Source organism: Perca fluviatilis, chromosome 21, assembly GCF_010015445.1.
Source record: "Perca fluviatilis chromosome 21, GENO_Pfluv_1.0, whole genome shotgun sequence".
Lineage (NCBI taxonomy): Eukaryota > Metazoa > Chordata > Actinopteri > Perciformes > Percidae > Perca > Perca fluviatilis.
In genome coordinates this window covers 32,882,071-32,905,675 of record NC_053132.1, presented here as the reverse complement: position 1 = coordinate 32,905,675, position 23,605 = coordinate 32,882,071, and the positions used below count along the sequence as shown (strand labels likewise).

At 40.7% G+C, this 23,605-nt stretch overlaps 2 protein-coding genes across 3 annotated transcripts in view; both read left to right on the top strand.

Annotated features, from left to right (window-relative positions):
• Positions 1-23,605, top strand: part of LOC120550790 (RNA binding protein fox-1 homolog 3-like) — a 1,027,376-nt gene that overhangs the window by 434,024 nt on the left and 569,747 nt on the right. The window lies entirely within an intron of this gene.
• LOC120550787 lies at positions 509-23,268 on the top strand. The gene is made up of 4 exons (XM_039787627.1): positions 509-512; positions 2,483-2,761; positions 21,471-22,345; positions 23,107-23,268. Exons 1-4 carry the CDS (start codon positions 509-511, stop codon positions 23,266-23,268), a joined length of 1,320 nt encoding a protein of 439 aa, XP_039643561.1.

Below are 23,605 nucleotides of genomic sequence, written 5' to 3'. Positions count from 1 at the left end.
GATGAATATTAATAGCAAAGCCTAAAGGGGAAAAACATGACTATATTTATTTGTGGAACTTATTTGATTTCAAATCACACTGCATTATTAGTTGTTTTAAATAAATGTCTTTTTTTGAAATATCAATTTATGGTAGGCCTAACATATTAATTATTATATTCAGAATATGATCCTCATATCAATCACCGTGGTTACAGCTTGTAGCCATCCTAACCTATAGCCTTTAGACTATATTCAAAATTAAGAAGGGACTCGTTTTAGGAAGCATTTCCAGGAAATTAAAAGGATAAGCAGATTCACAGAGTAAGATGTATGTAGCTTTGTTTGGGTATGTGTACATATACAACATGTGTTTTGGCATTTTTGGCACACTTCTACCTTAGCTGAGAAAAGGGTCATGACATGGGTCAGAGCAGTGGTTCTCAACCTTTTTTCCTTGGCGCCCCCCCTACTCAAAAGAAGCTGAGCCACCACCCCCCCAAGTATGAGCTATCCTTTGGCAGAAGATATGGGTAAACTTAACATTTCTAAACTATAGGCCTAATTTGGACCTACCTCAATTAAAACTTTAAATAATGTTGCTTGAGATTGCGGGTGTGCAATAGCTTCATGATATGAAGCATGTGTTGTGTGTTGCTCTTGTCACTGTTTGTGAAAGATGAGCAATAGATTGTTGCTGCATGTGCTTCAGTCCAGCCTACATATCACTTTGTTCATGTTGTTTTTTATTGTAATATGTCAGCTGTATGATAAAACAATATGTCAAGTGTTATTTGTGAAGCATTTGAACTGAAGGCATATCCCTCTGGGGACAATAAAGTATCGCCTGCAAAGTGGTCTCCATGATGTGTAAAAATTTAAACGTTGTCACATCATTGGAAAGGTCTCAACCTGGACAGTAACATATGTCAGTATGAAGAGGATACATTACTCCTGCTTTGATATATTGACCTCTGAACCTTGAGCCCAGCACATGTTTGAAGGCTTGTCATTTAGCAACAGAAGGTGCTACACACATAAGACCAGCTGTCCTAGAAAGCTCTGGACCACAGCTGTCATGTAGATATGGTCACCAAAGTTTACCCACTGTAAGCACTGTCAAATATGGTAATAAGCTATTTTCACCTATTTAACGATTAGATTTTTAAAATCTGATTACACCAGTGTGTTCTCCATCCCAAAAAACCCCAGGGTGTATCCAAAATTATACACTGCCAACTTCTGATTATGAGAAATATAACAATATACTTTAAAACTACAACTCCCATAAGAAACGCCACAGAATCTGTTACAAAGCTTGAGCACTTGTAGTTCTTCCGGGGTGGGTGGGGGGACTCGTTCGGCTCCTGTTTCTGCTGCCCGCCGTGAAATGGCTTGATTCCATTTCAGACTGAGGCCGCCCGCCGGCCGGCCGAGCACACTTTACATGAGACAAACACATGAAACTGTATTTTATTATTATTGCTGTCTTTATTGTGTAACTCCTCAAATGCAGCGTTAGAAAAAAACATCAATATTACGAATATTATATATTTTTATCTTCTTATCTGCTGAGCGGGACGTACTACGTCACTTCCGCGGATTCGTTTAAACGTGGCCGGCCGGCCGAGCACACATTACATGAGACAAACTCATGAAACTGTATTTTATTATTATTTCTGTCTTTATTGTGTAACTCCTCAAATGCAACGTTAGAAAAAAACATCAATATTACGAATATTATATATTTTTATCTTCTTATCCGCTGAGCGGGACGTACTACGTCACTTCCGGAGTTTTCCGCGGATTCGTTTAAATGTTATTATGGTTCATAACTTACTGGAACAAAACTGAGCAACGTGTTGTTGCTGGTGACACAATCACTGACTGTATATATGTATATTGAAGCGATTCCGGACCACTGACTGTATATATGGATATTGAAGCGATCCTGGCGTTAAAGACCCGCTGATCGCTGCCCGATTCTTTGAAATGAACGGCCGCATTGCATTGGGGGATATCGGCTTTGAATGCGTCCAGCTCGGGTCATATCGTTATGTTCTGTATTACAGCATATACTGTAATATTTCACCGGTAATACGACCAAAATAATATTATTAAAATAAAGAAATTAATACCATGATAACATCTAAATAAATGTTGATAGATGTAGCGTTAAAGTTTAAAAAATATAAATAAACAAAAAAGCAACCCAGCTTCCCTGGCCAAAATAGACCGAAATAATAACATTAAAAGAAATACATATAAACCATGATGATATCTCGTGAATAATGTTGATTAAAACAGCGGTTATTGGGCTAAAAATACCAATAATAACTGTCACAGATTTCGTTTTTTATTTCATCGGTATTTGACGGTGAGGGAATAACATGAATGTCTATCTGACGGACCCCCTCGTCGAAAAATAACGTCAAGGGTACACCTCTTTCGTTGAAACTTGACGCCAGGGTTCTTGACCATGCGTCATACATTTGACGAGTAGGGAGTGAGACTGTGTTGTACAGGTCATCCTGGACTACGCCGAAGATCCTCCCGATCACCACTGTGTCTTTGTCCGGTCCCATCTGGATCAGCAGGGACCGGCGCAGCAGCGAGGCAAAGCTGTCGGCGGCAGCGTCTCTTCCCCAGGAAGAGATCCTGCAGCCGCAAAAGGACTCTGCTGCCCCGGGGGGCAGCTGTGTTCCTGCCCGGGGGAAGGGACGCTGCCGCCGACAGCTTACTTTCAAACTCGAGATCTCGAGTTTGAAAGTCGAGATCTCGAGTTAGTGTTTGCCACCAGTACATGTTTTTTTTTTTTTCTCCCTCCGATTTTTTTTTCCCCTCCATGTCACCTCCAGGGCTCCGTAATTTCGGGCATTATTAGTGGGGTCATTTACGAGATATAAACGTGGGTCCATTAGCCCCTGGCTAAGCTATTCAGCTGATAACGCTACTCTACGCTAACTCTCCCAATATTCGACCCAGCTGAAAAAAGCTTCTGGGGGGGGTGTTTGGCTCGAGATCATGGTGCAAAGGACCCTAGGGTGAAATTATTCTGAACCATCACTTTAAGGAATATGCCACAGTTTGTTGAAATAGGGTTATTCGCTGTCTCCTCTATATTTATATAGGTGGCAAATGCATTTTTGTCTTAGTCCGGCGCGGCTGCCGCTAGCTTAGCTTAGCGTAATGAATGGAATCCTTTGTTGCTGTTAGCATGTCGTGAGTAAAAGTGACCCAACAACATCAAAAAACAACCTGATTACTTCTTGTGGCCTGCGTATTCACAACGAGTAAAAATAGCAATGCAGATTAAGACTAGATGATTTCCTAGGCCGATATTGACTTGGGACTATATTGGGTGGAAGTAGGCTACAGCTGGCAGAAGCTCCACGGGCTTTCGACATACATTGCGTATATTTACACTTTGAATTTCGTCATGGCATTTATATAACACATACTCTATGGTCTTACAAAGCTAACGCGTTTGACCGATTTCAATTTCATCCATTTTTGTGAATTGGAGAGGTCTGGTTAGGAGGAAGCTAGCTATGGCAACAAAGGATTCCATTTATTACGCTAAGCTAAGCTAGCGGCGGCAGCGCCGGACTAAGACAATGCATGCACCGATACAAAAATGCCTTTGCTCATCTATATAAATATAGAGGAGACGGTGAATAACCCTTTTTCAACAAACAGTGGCGTATTCCTTTAAGTTAGAAGCTAATGCTCGCTCTAGCTAGCTAGCTTGGTTGGCAAGGTGCTCCAAAATGCTGGACAAGACATTTTTAGGCAACCAGAATGTCAAACAGAATCAGAGGGCCAAGAACAGAGCCCTGAGCTACTCACATCAGAAATAGTTGACTGTGTTCTTTCAGATAAATAAGACCTAAAGCTAGTGGGGATAGTGACAGCGATAAGTTACAAATTAACAACATTAGTGTTTCCCATACATACTGGGCGCCCTGTCCAGGTTTTCCAATCAATGATGTATTTTTACAGTGCACACAGACCAATGGCCTCCAGCCCCTTCCCCTTGTGAAGTCTTGTGTCGCGTGCATGACAGCGTCAACGCTTTACTTCAGGCTCAGAGGCTAGCGTTAGTAGTAGCACGCTGCTGCTGGTGGTCTTGCCTTGGGATTAACTGTACTGATAAACTGTAGAAACGCTTTGGTCACACCGCTGTGAAAGCTGCCGAATATAATTTATCAGTCTGGTTGTTCACCGTCTTCGCGGCAGTCTCCTCCACGCCATATCTTTATAATCGTTGCTAACTGAGCCTTCAGTTGCTGTTCTCCGTGCCTGTATCCATTCATTGTATTATCTGAACAGCGTGTTTAGGATCCCCAAAACGCAGATTAAAACACTTAAAAAATTTAAATTGATCTAACAAACAAAATGAACAAGAATTAACTTTATATAGCCTTAGTCTTATATGATTTAACAGAAGTTAGGAGGAGACAGTGGTCAGATTTTTAATAACCTCTAACTTTCTGTATGGATCATAGAAGTAAGGTTATGTTAATAGCCTATTTGGGCTCCGGATAATCAGGTATTTTATCTGCTGAACCATAACATTTAACAAGCCAACCAGATTTAATTGACAAAGCACATCATGGCTACACTAAATTATCTCTTAATGCAGCCTGTGGTTAGTTATGTACTCATTGTTTTCAATAAATAGTTGATAAACCTTTGTTTTGCTGAACCCAGCCATGACGTGCCGCGCTGTCACACCCTGCCCCACCCGCCACCTGTGGGCAACACTGAACATTCAACATTGTAGCTCCAAGAGATGGCCAGAGATCTTTAAAAACGTATAGGAGGCAGGTAGGTTTAGATGCTAAAGCCAGCTGAGAAAATATTATTTGTTTTATAACTATGTAATAGCTTTAAAAAATATATTAGTTAAAAAACACGTTTATGCTTGTGGAACAGGAGTGTTGATAAAGTATGGGCTTTTTTACTCACAAAGGTTTTATTGCACTTAGAGTAAGGAGCTCAGGCCCGACACAGAGAGCAGAGAAGATGCTGAAGCGTGATAATAAATCACACCGATAAACGAACCGGTAACATCGGAGCTTACAGTATCAATACTTTAATGATTTAGCCCCGGGGCTCGTTTAATACCGGGTTTCAGTACCCATCCCTATTAGAGAATCCTCACAGTGCTGCCTATTAGCTGTGGTCATTTCTGCCTATTGCTTGACACCTTTATCTCTCTCTCTCTCTCTCACTCACTCACTCACTCTCTCACACACACACACACACACACACACACACACACACACACACTCTCCACATCTGTTTAGCCTCTTGAATGCCCTTTTGGTGTCTGAAGAGGGCACCTATCTGTTGCTGTTGTCCATGGACCTGGTTTGTTATCCCACAGAGCCTATTGTAAGCCCTCCTGGGTCAATGGCCCTCCTGTACCAGCTAAAACAATCAGCCCACACTCAATAGCAGAGCCATTAAGATGTGGACTGGCAATAACAAGCCAGTTGAAGATACTCCACTCTGTTTAAGGAGGAGGAGACTGAAAGAGAGAAGAGAGCAAAAACCTGATGAAATCAATGGTCTTTTGGGGCTTCTGGAGGAGTTGTGAGAAAGAATCATTAAGGTGGTTCGCTCATGAGAATGCCTTTGCATCACCAGGGATGGAGGAAGCAATTGGAAAGGCAAGGGTAGGGGGAAGGATAGATTGGAGCAGAGAGTTATAAAAGCAAGAGGGCAGAAGACTTAGCTCTCAACACAGGATCAGAAAAAAACTGTGCGGCAATGCCATCTTGGGCATTGTGCACCGCTCACATTTTGTGCCTTGTTGCAATCAAAGTTCCATCAGTTTTAACTGTGACCTGACTTGTTTATTGGTGACTTTTAATGTTTAACCAATGAGATGACAGATATCTGTTTCATAATGTGTCAGAGACATGCATCACCAAGCATACTGAGAAGTGTTCATGCACCGAAACCCTTCTTGATAATTGGGTTCTGACAGCTCTGGATAATTGACAGTGCCTTATTTGGTTTTAAACTGAAAACACTAACAGTCATTAAGCTTTTTTTTATTCTGGTGCTTTCCTGCTACCTCAATTCAATTTTATTTATAGTATCAAATCATAACGAGTTATCTCAAGACACTTTACAGATCGAGTAGGTCTAGACCATTGTTTCTCAAATGGGGGTACGTGTAACCCTAGGGGTACTTTGGAGTACTGCAGGGGGTATGTGACATTTTTGCAAAAATGCTAATTAAAAAATATGTTATGCATAATTCCAAAAATAATTATACTGATATGAATGAATTAAGTGATGGATTCTAAACATTTGAAATGTAGCATTTAACTGTTTTTGTCTTAAAAAGGCTGTTGTTCAGTGAATCTCTGACTGGCGGCGCTGTATTTTTCCTCTTTATAGAGACTTTTTTTTCTACCAAAAATGTTTTGCGCTGGTCAAGGGTTACTTGGCTTAGAAAAGCAATTCAAAGGGGGTACAATATTGAAAAAAGTTTGAGAAACACTGGTCTAGACCACACTATAATTTACAAAGACCCAACAATTAAAGTAATTCCCCCAAGAGCAAGCATTCAGTGTGGCAGCGGTGAGGAAAAACTCCCTTTAAGGGAGAGACCTCGGACAGACCCAGGCTCTTGGTAGGTGGTGTCTGACGGGGCCGGTTGGGGGGGTGATGAACAGTGGCAATTATAGTCACAATAAAGATAATGGACTAGAAATAGTAGTTGTAGCAGTTCAGGGCGTAGGAGGGCATATCAGGGCATGGCAGGGCGTAGCAGGGCGCCGAGCAGGACCACGGCCGCAGTTGCAACCATGATTTAGGTGCCATCCTGATCTAAGGAAAACTGTGAGTCGAGAAAACATAAGGACTCCGTGGAATAAGCTCCCTGGAGCTAAGTGCTACCTGATGCTCATTGGTGACATACCCGCCTCGGTGCTCTGCACCCCACCTTGCAGTGAGCACATCTCATTTTGCTCATCATGTGTAAACTAGAAATAGTTATAGTTGTTGTAAGTGGAAAGAGATGCATGGAGAGTCACAGAGGGGACATTATTTTATAAAGGAACAGGAGAAAGAGGGGAAAATGTGGAGAGAGAGAGGTAGATGACCAATAACAAACACCCCCAGGGTTTTTTATTAAGTATGTAGTCATACAGAAGGTGAACAATGTTTGACCAAAATCATAACAGACTCATTATGAAGCTCCCACAGTGATGCGTATGCTCTGCCCTCTGTCTACATTTCTCGTTGCTCACTCCTGGGCACCTTTCAGAAAAAAAGATTCAACACAGTTCAAATGAAGCCTTGTTAACACACAATAGTAAGACAGCCTCCCAACCCAGCTTAGCTTAGCTAGCTGAGTCTGTCAAACAGACAGAGAAACTTTATGCATCTGTACACTGATACGCAAGAGCAGCAACAATGCTGGTCTTCATTCACTAGTGATAGTGTTTGCTATCTTTCAAAACCTGTATATGGATCAGGAGTTGTGAGCCAGTATAGTGCCGACTTCAGAAAGTAACAAGCCTCGAGCTGAGTATGTGGATAGCATGTTCAATACTAAACACACACAAAAGGTGGAGTCATGAGAGGCAAGAGAGAGCTTGCCACTTCTGAATCCATATCTAAGAACAAAGTGTAATGGGTAAATAGTTAATTTCCCAACGAAAGTGTTGGCACCAGGCCATCATTACTGAACCCAGACTGGACTGCTCTGTGTCTCCAGTGCTTCCTGTTACAGTATGCTTTTAATTTAAATTTTATTATAACAGCATTTAAAAAATCAGCAGCTCACCTGCTCTTCCACTCTCTCCTTTAAACTCCTATCGTGTTAGCTCTCGTCTCCCTGCAGTGCATTCTGTAACTTTCATTATCTCTGTGTTAAATTAGCAGAGAGCCATCAAACACCAGGATGGCCTAGATGTACATAGATACTGTAATGTCAGAATGAAAGTCTAAAAAAAAACTGATCCAGTGTTTAAAAGGAACGGATTCTTGCTTTACCAGCAGCTCCTTTCCACTTAGTTCAATTAGGTTCCTTCAAGGCAAAGGGGGAATCATAGTCTCAAAACAATTATATTCAGCTCTTAAAACACAAATTATCTTAAAGCTGTAATAGTGTAATTTCATACTCGCCACATGCATTATTCATAGTTATTTTTCCCCAATCAACCAGAGATCCAGATGTAAGCAAACTCTGCTGTTTCCACCTAGAAACCTTCTCTTATTTAGTTTTTCTCATCAAAACTTTTTGCTTTGTTTGTCAGTTCATTATAATTATTATATGTCGGTGTGCCTAAATGTATTTCCACCGCGAGTCCACTTTAGAAGTTGTATAGGCAAATGCAAGCACACTCACAGGAACAATATCTAAACACAGCTAATTGCACTAAAAACACACATAACACATTTAAGCAGTATGAGAATACGATAGAGATTGCTAATGTGGTCATCTGTTTCACTGGATAGTGAAATTAGATCATAAAGCAACGAGAAAATGCTTGGTTGGTGCAGCACTGTTTGCTTCTGTTGCATTTCTGTACACTAAGTATCCTTTTTATGGCCCCACATGCTGACGTGACTGTGTGTGTGTGTGTATTGGTGCGTGTGGTGACAGATGCATGCATCTATATACCTAATGATGAATGAGAGAGGCAGGCTTTAGCTCAGCGCTGTGGCTCAATTTACTACATTCAACACTCCACGTCCATAACCACTTTCAAATCTCACCTAAAAACTCATCTTTTCAGACAGGCTTACTCTCTTTAATTCTTTTATTAATAGTATTATCATGTTATTTGTATTGCTTGTTTCTCTGATTGCTTGTTTAATGTATTGAGTGTTTTATTGCTGATTTTGTAAGGTGACCTTGAGTGTTTAGAAAGGCGCCTATAAATAAAATGCATTATTATTATTATTATTATTAATTTAAAGACCTACAGTAGTCTCCCAGTACTGAGGTAATTTCAGATCCATGGACGAAGGTAGATCTGTAGACCTTCTACAGACTACATTCAATTTAGAATTATATATATATATATATATATATATATATATATATATAAAGTTTACCATAAAGCCAAATTGAAATCCGTGAGTAACCCTTTTTTTCAGCATTCGAATAGTATTGATTTTTTTACTATTCCAATTATATTTGACTTTCGGAATTCGTTCCAACAGCCCTATAGTACATGCAGCATCACTTCCTGTGAATCCACTGTAAACTTTGAAAGAGAGGAAATTACAGAATGGAAATAATTTACATGTCTATTGCAGAACCGATGCTGACCATAAATACAATCAAAATTTAGATTAATATAATAAATATATTAAGGATCATAACTTGTGCAACTATGATTCATCTTTATAGACAGTGCACGTATTGTGATGCCATCCATCATCATTCAACAGAAATCTCAAGGAATCTACTGATACTTACTCTTCTTTGTTTTAGCCATTTATTTTTTATTCTTACTGCCAACGTCATCTTCTTTGCCAAACTCCAATTTCTCAGTCACTGACTGTTTAACATTTGAATGAGGCCGCTGTGTTGACACATGGGGATGCCATTGTAGAGGGCTCCATCACAAAATCACAGGGTCGTCCAGCAAAATGTTATGGCAAGCCATCCAATAGTTGTTGAGATTTTTCAGTCCAAAAAAAGAAAAGATGACACACATATCTTCTTGGATGATTCATAGTTGTTTTTTTTTAACATAGCTCCACCAGCACATAACCGTCATACCACACCGGACAGACAAAAAAAACAAAGAAAAAACACACACAATATACAGTGTAGTATTCCCTGTTAGTGTCAGTGTTTGTCTCTGATCTCAGGATGGTATTGATCTCTACTTCAGCCTCTGCTTGAGTCAGAACTATTCCTTTGAATCCAGCCCTCCGACCTGACACTGCCTGATCCACAAATATCTCCTCCTTTAAAGTGCACACAAAACTCCTTCCCTACCTTTTTCTTATAGTTCTTTTTCCCACAGCTGTTTGTATGTATTGTTTTTCAGTTTTTTTTAAACACTCTGTCCAGATTGTTTCCAACTTTTTTTACCTCATGTTACCCGTCTACTTCTAGCCCTCTACCCCGCTGTTTTTAACTGCTTCAGTCCTACAGATTCTTCTTCTCCATTGATGACTGCTCTCTCTCTCTATGCATAAGTGTTACCGGTATATATCTCTCTTTGGGTAATGAATGGCTGGCCATTTATCTGAGTGTCAGCCAGAAGCCCTGAGGAGGTGTGTCTCTCCCTAATCAATATCTCATTAGTTTAAGAAGCCCTGCCTCTCTATGTTCCCCCTCCCTCTCTCTCTATTTCTTTCCTATACCCTTTGATCATTTACACATCTCTTTATCAACAATGTATCCTTCCTTCTCATTCTTCTTTTCTCTTCATTCACTCTTAATCATTTTACTTCCTTTTCTTTTTGTTCTTTCTCTTGTTCTGTCATGATCTGTCAAGTGTGTGGCGAGGCTTGGACCCAAAAACAAAGTCAAGACACAGCAGTATAGGCTTGAGTTCAAAGATTTAATTAAGCAACGGGTACAACAAAAGGTGTCCTGAAGAAACAGGCAAAATATTTCCAGCAATACTGAGGATAACAAAAAAAAAACTGGAAACAAAGGAACGAACAGGAACACCGAATATAACATACCAGACCAGAGAAACCACGACACGATAGTACTCGACACTACAGAACAATGATCCGACACGGGACAAGGGTAACACAGAAACTAAATACACCAGGTAATGAGCAAACAAGAGACAGGTGAAACACATCAGGGCTGGGCAGAACAATCAAAAAAGGCAGGAAAACACAAGGCAGGAAGTAAAACTAGACAAGACAAGGGCGAAAAGACAGACTCCAAAATAAAACAGGAAACAGAACATAACAGAAACTCACAACATGTTCACTCTCTTCTGACATATAGGATCACATCCTTTGAAATGTAAGACTTACACGATCCCAAGACAAATCAAAAAGGACTCTTGGCAAAGATGTTGCCACAGGCCAAGTGTTTGGTTGTAGTCTATTCATTTTCCAAATAATATATGATTTTTCGGAGAAACTCACGTTGCACCATTACCAACAGGTGCGTAAAAACTACATAAAAACATGCAAAGTAATTGGGAATGGTGTGCGTTGACTCTGCTCAATGGTGTTTTAAGCCCCCAACGTCTCCTTCCAGGCGGCGCTGCGACCATCAACTTCAAGGCACCTAACCCTAACATTAACCCAAACCATAACCATTGCCTAATGGACTTCAAGGCAGCGCTGCGACCGTTGACTTCAAGGGACCTAACCCTAACTTAACCATAACCATAACCATAAACATTGCCTAGTGCTAGGCAGCGCTGCCTGGACGGAGACGTTGGGGGCTTATAACACTGATAAACGTTGACTCTCCTCAATTGTTGGCATGAAAAAAATAAAAACCTGCGAAATATGTCCCTATAGAAAACAATGGAAATTGTGAACAGAGCTCAAATCCACCCCTCTTTCATGGATGAAGATAGACACAGTAGACCTTCTACAGACTACATTCAATTCTGAATTTTAATATATATTTGTTTTTTCTTAGTTCAAACCCTTAGACCGCTCTCAACCTAATTCCAAAGTTCACCATAAAGCCAAATTCAAATCCTTGAGTAACCCTTTTGCCTGGCTTTACTTGTTGAAGTCATAATTATTAAGATATTAGTCCTGGTTGATTTGGCTCACCCGTTCCGGCATTAGCACTCAATTGAATTGGTCTTATTAGTGGTTATCAGCCTCATAGATATGGGTTAGAAGGGGGCTGCTACACCTACTAGAAGGTTCGGAAGGCTGTTATCATCTATTCATGCAAAATCATCTATTCTATTCTATGCACAATATGTCCCCTATAGAAAACAATGGAAATTGTGAAAATAGCTCAAACCGACCCCTCTTTGGGGCCAAGAACTGGAGTTCCTGCTGAGTTCTAAAAACAGTCGGTGTGTCCATTTCTAGCTCACAGTTAGTATGTACGGTTACATTGGCAGGTACATTGGCTGTTGGTGGCAAACTTTTCAGTGGTCATATTTGTGCATTTGAAAATTCCTGTCTGGACACACTTTAAGTAATATTAATTTCAATGGATTGACTAGTCATAATACTGTAAAGCATTTGATAACTTGTTAACAGTTTAGTATAGTTCAAATTAACCCAAATCAACAGTAATATGGTATAGGCCCTTTTGTTTTTCCACAATAGATGATAGAAAGATGTCTTATGACTTTTGTTCCAGTTTGTCTGGTTGTTCCTGTCATTTGCAAAATAGCAAGTATATTGGAGCTATACCAATATTCTGATTAGTTCTTATCTTTATTTGCAGGGACGTCAGTAAAGGCAATTATAATTTTTAATTATTTTTAAAGATTTCAGCAACAGCGATGTGCAGTTTAAAGATAATACAGTTAATCATGATTGTTTGCATATTTGCTCAGATAGACTAACAGTATGGACTGTCGCACTCACAGGTGACAGCAGGTCTTCTGGCCACTACAACTGCTCTTTAACTTGGAAAGACACGCTGACACTGTCAGTGTGAGAGTAGTAAGTGAGGCAGTATAATTCACGTGCGATCTAAAAGCCCATTTCTCCTGGCTTCAGTGCCCAACTCGGACATTCAGGTGACACTTCCTGCTGAGACAGTGGTTTATCTAATAATCTAGATAGCAAGCATATAAACGTTATAAGAAAACACAGTGGAGTGCCTTTTAGTTTCCATTTTCCTTTGTGCCGTTCTCGTCATATATCCCTCCATCCTTGCTGAGTTTTCTACTGCTCCTATTACCCTCCACCTCTTCTCTTTCTATTCCTCTCCAGTCTTTTCCTCCATCCCGCTGCAGTGTTGCAGCCACTAGCCATAACTCTTTATGAATGATTACACCTACTTATGGCAGGCTCGCCGAGTGCCGACATAAAGCACTCAAAAGGGCTTTGTCAGAAGCCACAATAAAGAATGTATTGATAGTGCTTCTGCTTTAGAGGTTTATCCTGTCCACTCCAGACTGAGAGAGAGCGAGAGAGAGTCAGTTATTTGAGTAAAATCTTTCTACTTATTTGTAATCTTACAAATAATTATAGCTTCTGTATAAAGAAAAGTACAGAAAATAAGTGAAAACAGATCCCCTGCTGGCCAGGTACCATAGGCGCTGATACAGACACTAGCAGACACAAACATTTAATCGGCATAATAGGCATTACAGAAGTCAAATGTAAGAACAATATGTATTCAAATATTGTTGCTTCATTTTTGACAAACCTTTTATTACAACTCGCTATATATTCCTGTCTGGGTCAATACAACCTATCCAAGCTTCAACTGGCCCACAATGCCGCATGCAAGACTTCTTACAAGACCCACCAAAAGAATGACCATAACCTCCAAACTTAGCATCCCATATATATGTGACCTGTACATTTTGGAGTAGATTTAAAATTTCTAATTTATAGTAAAGTCATTTTAATGAATACTTTTAAGGCACGTTATGTGGTTGGCCCCTGAAACCACCTGCTGGAGGAGATCAGGCAGGGCAGCTCTATTTATTCGTTTGAATCTTAAAACCAAATGCATTATTAGAATTGCATTCTCTTGAACCATTTGTATGGTTTTGAGTGCAATTATGTTTTACTGCATGATGTTTGACTTGTTTATGAAAATTGCTACATAAATAAAGCCTTTCAAATTTACACTGAAGGTCTCCGATACAAAAAAAAAAAAGATTGATAAACTTATTAGCCAATCAGTTTTTTATATATAGCTTTTGGAATATAAATAAATAAACCTGGTTCAGCAATGAACCAGGTATCATAGAACTGTGAATGTTCAAATGTCCATTTTGGTTAAATTGTAGCTGAAAATCTCCTGAAAATGTAGTTTTTACTGACTTCACAGCTTCTCAGCTTGCTGCTATGACGCAACAGTGTACTGCCAACACGGTGTCACAGCAGTTCGTGAAATGGTCACGTTATTTTTAATCTATTGATTACGTTTATGTCTTTTTGTTCGTGGTGGTCAGCACGTAATGGGAAGCATCTATACGGAGGTTGGGTTTACGATCCGCGGTCTCTGGGGGACGCGGGACAACAACAGGACGGTTGGGTTTAGGAAAAGAACAACGGGGAAATGAAACGTCACACGCGGGACACGATCCCCGGTTACTGGGGTGAAAGTCCTGTGTTGTTTGACCCATCCACCACCCCAACCAACCTCCCTGTGCGGATTTTCGGCATTTCATACTACTCGCTACCGTAGTCGTGCTGTGATCACGAAAGATGCTTCCCATTGAAATACATTGCTTTAAAAAACGTGCTGACTACCACAAATAAAACGAGATAAACGTGTCCGTGTACACAAATTAATAGATTAAATAACGTGACCATTTCACATACTGCCGTGAGACTGGGTTGTTACTGTAGGTAGTGTCAGTACACTATGACATCACTTTTAGGTATGTTTACAGGTAAACACATCTGACCACACCCAGCAGTTATGCTATTAACACACACACACACACACACACACACACACACACACACACACACACGGCAGTAATGTGATTTCATGTAAACATGTTGAACTTTTTTTTTAACATCTTGATGCAGTGGCAATGTTGTTCTTTACATTTATGCCTGTAAATCATATTGAATTGAATCAAAGTGAATAGAGAGAGAGAGAGAGAGAGAGAGAGGGAAAGAGAGAGAGAGGGAGAGAGAAAGAGAGGGAGGGAGAGAGAGAGAGACTAAGACCGAGCCATAGACAGAGATGTCTTTAAAATAGCAGCTAACTTTGCTGTCCTCTGCAAAAACAGTAATGTAGGGTTCTCATGGGAAACAGGGACTTTATGTTTTATTTACAATGAGCAAGCAATGCTTTCCAGCCGTGTGTGTGTGTGTGTGTGTGTGTGTGTGTGTGTGTTCACACATGCACATAAACTTGTGGTGTTATCCCTCTGAAATCCATAGACAAAAGAAGTAAAAACAAGGCACATTCTTTTTCTGTAAATCAATCTTTTATTTATATATATATATATATATATGTGTGTGTGTGTAAAGAAAGCTTCAATTTTTTCAAGACTATACCAATAAAATACGTCCATGCTATATGAACAATAAAAATAACCATTCTGCTTGTTCACACTAACTGTTAAGCAATCCCTTCCTAAACTGCAGTGGTGCAAAAAGTGGGTATGCTATATATGCGGCGCATAGGGGCGCAGCACCATGGGGGCGCCAAAGCGATGGTAAAAAAAATAATTTAAATGTAATAATTTTCTTTGGTATTTCCTATATGTAGCTGCTGTTGTGCGTTTCTAAATCATTTCTGCATTTCCTCAATGTTATTATTTAACATTTTAGAGGACTAACAGGCTAGAGTAGGCGCCATGTCTCATGAGATTCCATCATAGAATGTTGACATTGAAGAGGGAGGGGGGAGCAGAGAGCAGGGAGTGGGTGGGTGCCTGAGCGCTCAGTGAGCAGGTACAGTAGTGAGTTGTCGTCTATTGAAAAAGATGGATAAAGCAAAACAGCTGTTGGAGGCTAAAAATAGAAAAAGAAAGAGGGAAAAGGAGATAGCATGTCAAGTGATGCAACAGCAGTTAAATAAGTGGATGGTGAAAGGCAACAGGTAGGATTTAAAGTGTGACAGACATGCTAGTGTTTGCTAACACTGGGAATGTAGCAGCCAAATGGGGGTTTACAGCTAGCTTAGAATATGCAAAACCGCAGGGATTAAAGTTCTCCATCGCTACGATGGATTTCCATCAATTTGATTTTAGAAATGTCATATCTGAGATCGATGCAGATCCGATGAGAAAAAACGTGTGTGGGGGGGGTGTAGCCTATTATTACAGTTTTTAATCAATGCAACTAACGTTATGTGTAAAGCGATGCACTATAATAGGGTTCCTGCAGGGTCTTAAGTCTTTTTTTTTTTTTTATATGATTTATTTATTGAGATTTCAACAAAAAGAACAGACACAGACCCTTATATACCTCTGAGTGAGTAAGGTACAACAGACCATCGAATGAGGTGAGGTAAGCAGGGTCTTAAGTCTTAGTCTTAATTCAATATTCTAAAAATAAGTCCTTAAAAGTCTTGACTAACGTTCACAAAGTTGTACATTTCATTTACAAAGGTTTTAAATTATGTATTGTCCTTTCGTAGGATGAAATAATTACCGTAACGTCCTAAATAAATGCTTTGTTTGTGTGTGTGTGTGTGTGTGTGTGACTTTACAATTGGCTCCGTGTGACTGGGATGTAATACGACAGTACAGGTACTATTTACGTCAGCGTTTTCCTTTACGCGCTTGACTGTGGAGTGTGCGCGGACCATGGATGTAGGCTATAACAATAATAACGACGTAACGTGGTGTTTTATCTTATATCCGAGGACATGGTGAGAACGCTCTGGCCCTAAACATCCAAGCTCGGGCGCAAATCAATCAGCTGTCAAGAAAGAAAACAAAACGTCTGGCACCGTGCTACTAACAAGTTAACGTTAGCTCGTTGGTTAGAATGGGCGAGTGTCTGAAGGTCTGGCCAGGGATGTGGACCAGCTGGCGGACGTGGCTGAGAGCAATGTGGCTGAGGTTAGCACAACAAGCGGATCGGCGTGCGAGTCAGTCTAGAGCCAATGAAACGGGGGAGCTGGAAGACCCGCCTGCAGGTTCCTGATCAGCTAGCAACGGAGAGAGGGTTGTGAATGAGACAATGACGGTATCGGCAGTGCTCCACCTTTGGTAGGGTATGTTTGAAACGCAGCCAACATGCTAACGCACATTTGACGGTATCACCCAGACGTGCCGATCACCGGGGTGAGAAAAAAAAAACCCAGAGCCCAACTCTTTATTCCCGCTGCAGCAGCCTTCAGACGCATAGCAGGACGGGACAAACCAATCACTGAAGTAATTGGCATTTACATTGGCATATTATATTACATATTAACTTATCTAGCCAAAGCGGAACAAATTGTGACACCTCCATAATGCACACATTTTATTTTTTATCATCCTATTTATTTTGTGTTTTTAAGTTTCATAGCATAAGAGCGATTCATGCAACAAATACTTTATTATTTGATGTTGTTAGAGTACAAACACGCCTTACAAAGCTATTGTGAGCTAAATATGATTGTTCAGTATTATAATAAAATGTTTTATTAAATTCAGGTGACACTACCTGGTAAATCATTCTTTTCTCAGGCCTAAAATCCACACTGATTTTTCATTATATATTGCTGTGAAGTTGGCATTACATTTCATCCTAGGTGGTATTACAAAGGTCTTAAAAAGTCTTGAATTTAACTTGAAGAATCCCGGGGGTACCCTGTATAAACATGTCACGCAACGGTTTTGACTGAGCGTGTTAATATAAAATAATTTATAGCACAAAACTCGGAACCAGTTTCCTCGCATATTGTCGTCATGATTTGTGTGCGTCTATAATGGTAACCACTATTTGGCGAGGCTACTAGCCATCATGGATGCGTTGTTGCTAACGGAAGGCACAGACGTGTCTAAGATAGATAAAACTGTGTTTATTTATTGTTATTGTAAAAACATTTTTTGTTTGAATTTAAATAATAAAAAAAGCTTTCACTGAAAAGTTATGTTTCATTAGCTTATTTTATAGATTTGACTTGGTGTTGAATTGCATATTAACAATACAAAAAATCTCCTTTTAAACACTTTTGGCCTGAAGTAATTAGAATGTAAGCTAAAGCCTTTCTACAATATGATTGCTAACAGCAATGGTTAGTCGTGGGATGGTACTGAAATATTGTTTTGATCATCAGGAAAAGAGAATACTTGCTATACTCCCTTTACTTTGCTGTTTGCATTTTGTTGTACATTAAAAACCAATAGGCTGTGATCGCAAAAAGGGTCGATGTGAACAGCTTATGACTTGGCATGACATTTTTTTTTCACTTTAATCCCTGAAACCGAGTTTGCTGAGCTGAAAACTGATAAATATAAGGAAACATGTACAATATATGACAAGAATCTGGAAAACATAACTAATGCAATAACTCTGGTTTACCATGGAATCATGCATAGATTTGCTACCAAACTTGGAGGCTTGCAAATATTCATGTTAACAGACTAGCTAGTGTTTGCTAACACTAGCCGCTAAAGTGGGGTTTACAGCTAGCTTAATGCAAACCAATGTTGCTGATAGCTACATTTAGATTTTGGTTAAACCCTATGGTACCAATCCCTTGCATGACATATCTCAATTTTATTAAGGTAAAATAACAACTGGTAAATATAAGGTAGCATGCACAATAAATGACGAAAGAAGAAAAATAAATAAATATTAAAAAATATGTAAATGTAAATTCAACAGCAGCACAACCTTACTGCATAATAGTTGTCTTATCTGATGGCATCGCTAGGCTGATGTAAGAATTGAATTTAGGCTGCTATATTTAACAGTGAGTTCATCAGGATCAGGAAAGACAGCGGAAGGCAACAGGTAGGTCTAACATTAGGTGGAAGTGTAGGGGGAGCCACTTGATACCAACAGATTCATAGTTGTAATATTATTAATGTGGAACAACTAATATGGAAAATCAATTACATAATGTTTGTTTGACAATATGTCTTAGTGGAGAAGAACACAGGCAAGGAGTGAATGAAACAGACATGAGGTGGGCAATGGCATCAAGTAGCGATGAGACCATTGATGCCATCAGGTTGAGATGAGACCAGTGATGCCATCAGGTAGAGATGAGACCAGTGATGCCATCAGGTAGAGATGAGACCAGTGATGACATCAGGTAGAGATGAGACCAGTGATGCCATCAGGTAGAGATGAGACCAGTGATGCCATCAGGTAGGATGAGACCATTGATGCCAAGGTTGAGATGGACCAGTTGACATCAGGTAGAGATGAGACCAGTGATGACATCAGGTTGAGATGAGACCAGTGATGACATCAGGTTGGATGAAGATTTATCAGGTTGACCGTGATACAGGTAGAGTGAGACAGTATACGGTGAGAGACAGTTGATCATCGGGTAGAGATGAGACCAGTGATGCCATCAGGTAGAGATGAGACCATTGATGCCATCAGGTTGAGATGAGACCAGTGATGACATCAGGTAGAGATGAGACCAGTGATGACATCAGGTAGAGATGAGACCAGTGATGACATCAGGTTGAGATGAGACCAGTGATGACATCAGGTAGAGATGAGACCAATGATGACATCAGGTAGAGATGAGACCAATGATGACATCAGGTAGGAGTTCTATTAGACCACACAAAAACGCCACAATTGTTGCTGCATACACCTCTGACAGTGGGCAGTTGCGCCCCTGCTAAACTGTAAGAGAGGGAGAAAACCCACAGTACTTTTTCTTTGCAAACCATGTTTAAGCTTATACAAGGCTTCAGAATCTAAGTTAGAATAATCATAGTGTCTTTTTTTTTACAAAAAATTCTCAATAAACCTACACATAACAGCTAGGATGAAGATTCCTCGGAACAAGGACTGTAGAGTTTTACCCCTGTACAGTGTAATCATGCCAGGAAGGGATCTCTTCTTGGAGGATTGATAAGAGAGACCTTTAACTCTTTCAAAGCCTATATATCATGTAAATACTATATTAAAATTGACAAAATGCAAAGCTATCTTCTGAAAAAGTTTTTTTATGGTAGCTGGTATGGAATCATAAAACACCAGTAACATATGCAGACTTAAAGCGCTGCATATTTTATGAACTGTTTTCAAGTAGTACAACTAGAGTATTTGGCCACATCTTTACAGAACAAGGCAGGAACTGTGCTTGGGTAATTGTGGCAGGTTTTCAACGCTGCCTCAATATTGCCATTATAGCTTGAAGTGTATCCTAAAGTGGTTTGAATACAAACACTATTAGCCTTAAAAAAGCAATCACACAGCCGTCTCACTGCAGTTTTTGATCTGACTGCCTGCTTTACTACTGATGGACGCAGAGAAGAGGCAGGAGGCAAGTATTTTTAGAGTTCCATTCAAACATCTATCTATCTTAGCTATATCTGGGTTTACTCTAACATAATGTACTAAGCTGAATAGTTAGAACGGGTAACTTTATAATACTGATGCAAATGATCCAGGTAGGCAGAATGTGCACACATGTCCTTGAACTTTGGAAAGAATTCGGAGCATCCAGAGAAACCTCACACATGCACAGGGAGAACATTCAAACTCCACACAAAAGGGCTGGCCATTAGCTTCAAACCCTGTGAGAGGACAGTGCTAACCACTGCATTGTTGTCCAAATCATAATTTCTTCCTCACATGCCTATTCTCCCTCCCTGTCCCTTTTTTCAGCCACATTTCCACTTTCACTACCAACACCCCTATTTTGCCATTTTCCATCCATCCACCAGGTGCTCTTGGACTTGCCCTCCTTCCCCCATCACCTGACTGCCCCATCTATCTACACACCTGTTCTTCGTCAGCCCTGCAGTTACCTGACCTTCCCCGCCCACCGGCTCACCTGCAACTCATTCCCTCATTAGCCTCTCAGTACAGTGAGCTATACACAAGTTTTTGAGCCGTTTCCCTCTACTTCCTGAACTCCTCCCGTCGATGCAATCCACTTCCGTTCTGGCGGGCTGGGTTTGTTTTGCTAGCTAGCTCCGTTGTGCCGACAAAGCACTGATATCGCAGTGACAAAGAGGATATAACAATTACAACATGAAGAAAAGTGTTTTGGGAACGACGTGTGCGGTAGTTGGTTGCAAAAACTCGAGAAAGTACCTGAACGAGTGGTTAGATAGAGAGTGCTACGACCACAAACCAGCTACGAAGAGGCAATGTCCATGCGCTCCATTGTTTAATTTTTTTCGCAAGCCTGATACCGACTCGGAATCAAAGACCTGGCTGAAGGCATTGAATCTAAAGAAACCACCCCGCAACGTTTTTGTTTGTTCCTATCACTTTGTTGACCAAAAACCTACCAAGGATAATCCTTTCCCAGAGTTGTGGTTGGGATACAATCGCCCTCCCCAGCCAAAGAGGCGTCAACTCACCCAGCGGACCACTGCCTCCCCCCAGATAAAGAAACGCAGACTTGAATCTGAGGGTAAGTTCAGCAACTTTAGCTATGAAGCTGACAATACTGTTAATTATGAATAAGTTGCCATACATTAACATTGCTACCGGTATTTTGCTAAGGCAGTTGATTGTTTTGGAGATGGGACAAACAATGCCCACGATAGCTACATCATTAATTGTGTGTGTGTGTGTGCCTGCCTGCCTGCGTGTGCCTTAGTCTACATCATAAATACAATGCAAGATGGCAGGCTGTTGTGATGATGATTGTGTGTGTGCGTGTGAGTGCAATGTTGTAGTACAAATTTTTCCATTGTGATGTTTGTAGTGAGAGGACTCTATGCCTGCATTAATTTAGCTCCATCCATGTTTTCCCTTCCCCTTTTTAGATGCTCCTGAAACCTGTCAGCCTGTCTGTGAGGCCGAGCCTGCTACACCAAAATTTCGAGATGCCCAGACCCAATGGGAGGATCCGTCACATATTGATCACATGTACTGTTCAATAACACAGTCTGTTAAAGTAGACAAGGCCACACAGTGCGAGGCAGAAATGGGTCCTACTGTGACCAGCATCACGGTCATTGATGATGCTAGGTCCCGGCTGTATACAGGAGTACTTAGGGTTCAATTCTTCACCCTGGTGACGGTGTTGTTGCCTTTCAGTAAGCCATCAATTACCCTTCCTGTTGTTGACCAAATACTGATGACCTTGATGAAACTAAAACTAAACCTAATATTAGGAGATATTGCTCACCGCTTCAATGTGTCTACATCCATGGCAAGCATTGTGATTAGACACTGGATTGACGTGATGGGTGAACAGTTCAAAGTCCTGATACCCTGGCTTCCGAGAGAGACCATTCGTGCCACCATGCCCTTCTCGTTTCAGAGGAACTACCCTCGAACCATCTGCATCATTGACTGTGCCGAAAGTGCCATGCAGAGAGCCACAAACCACGACTCAAGGAGTGACACTTTCAGCCAGTATAAATCACGCAACACTGTGAAATATCTCGTCGCTGTGGCCCCTAATGGGCTAATCATGTTTATATCTGATGCCTATGCTGGCAGAAGCAGCGATAAGTTTATCACCATGGACAGTGGGTTCCTAGACTATCTGAGGGCTGGTGATGAGGTCATGGCGGACCGTGGGTTCACCATTCGAGACTTGCTTGATGAGAGAAGGGTCAGTTTGAACATCCCTGCTTTCACCTACAGGCGCAATCAGTTGACCAATGAGGAGACGGCACGCACCAGGCGAGTAGCCAGTAGGCTCGTTCGAGATGAGCCAGATCTGCACAGAATCGATCACCGGCGATCGGCGCCCAATGCATGCCGGTTAGATTTGTGTCCGACTTGATCCCGACTTGCTCTGACGTCATGCACACGTGGGCAACGATAATCTCACGAGACCAAGGCGGTCGCAGTTCTGAGACGCAGGTAGCGCAGTTGCTTTTCACCAACTGCAAGAGCCAGGCGGACGCAGGTGGACCCAGGGCATGCTGGGAAACACCGGCCTCTCAGCTGATCGAACAGCTGATTGGTTCAGAATCGACTCAACATGATGACGTTTTATATAAACTTTTTATTGATTTTGAATTGGAGGGATTTTAACTGCGATTTGTCTGATTTAAAAGCTTATTCCTTACAGAACACATGCTGTGAGGCTGATAGTGATGTTTAGAAGTCAGAGAGACTAAATCTGTTCAGATTACAGATCATCTACAGTCTGTTGTTAATTAAAATCAGCAACAGATCGCATGTAGAGAATTTTGACAGCTACTCTGCCATAATAAAACCAACTGGAGACTGTGTAGGAGCTGATATATGGGTCTGATAACATTTTATTAAATCGGAATCGGACCCGAACGCACCAGTGTTTGTGTCACTTCCTGTTCAGCCTGAAGGCTGCTGGAGTCAGCTGGAAAACTGTCCGACTTGAGAGCGGATTTTTGTCCCCGCCCCCCGCTGCTGCCGCCTGCTCTCGTCTACTTTACAGGCGAGGCGCAGTTCATCTCCAACGAGCCTAATGTCCGCATACACGTGGAAAGAGCAATCCAGAGACTGAAGGTGTTTAAGATTTTATCCCAGACTGTTCCAATCAGCATGGCACTGAAACTGGACAACATCTTAACCAGCTGTGCTGGCCTAGTTAACCTGAAGAGTCCACTGATCAGTGAGGTTTAGAATCTTGCCCTGTGTCCCTGTCTACCAACACCCAGCCATGTTGTTCATTAAATACAGATAAACACAACAAATACTGCGTGCATTGTATTTTTTTATATTATATATGAATATTTTCATACTGATGTAATTGTGTGGGCTGGTTTTGTATTTTACTTTTTCATACCAGTTAAGATTAAACACACAATCTTTCTTGTTGAAGCCATTTGTTTAGTTTCCTCAAAACAATTAATGAATCCAGTGTTATTTATGTACAGTATGAGCTTACTATGAATTATGAACTGTGTTAAAATAAATTGTAGCACTCTAAGGATTGAAATTACATCAAACTTTATTTTCA

Excerpts from the sequence above, each read along its gene's own strand:
- LOC120550787 (XM_039787627.1), top strand. Across the intron at positions 2,762-21,470 it reads TTTGAAAGTCGAGATCTCGA|ATGCTCCTGAAACCTGTCAG; the intron begins GTTAGTGTTTGC and ends TCCCCTTTTTAG. Across the intron at positions 22,346-23,106 it reads CGGCACGCACCAGGCGAGTA|CCTAATGTCCGCATACACGT; the intron begins GCCAGTAGGCTC and ends ATCTCCAACGAG.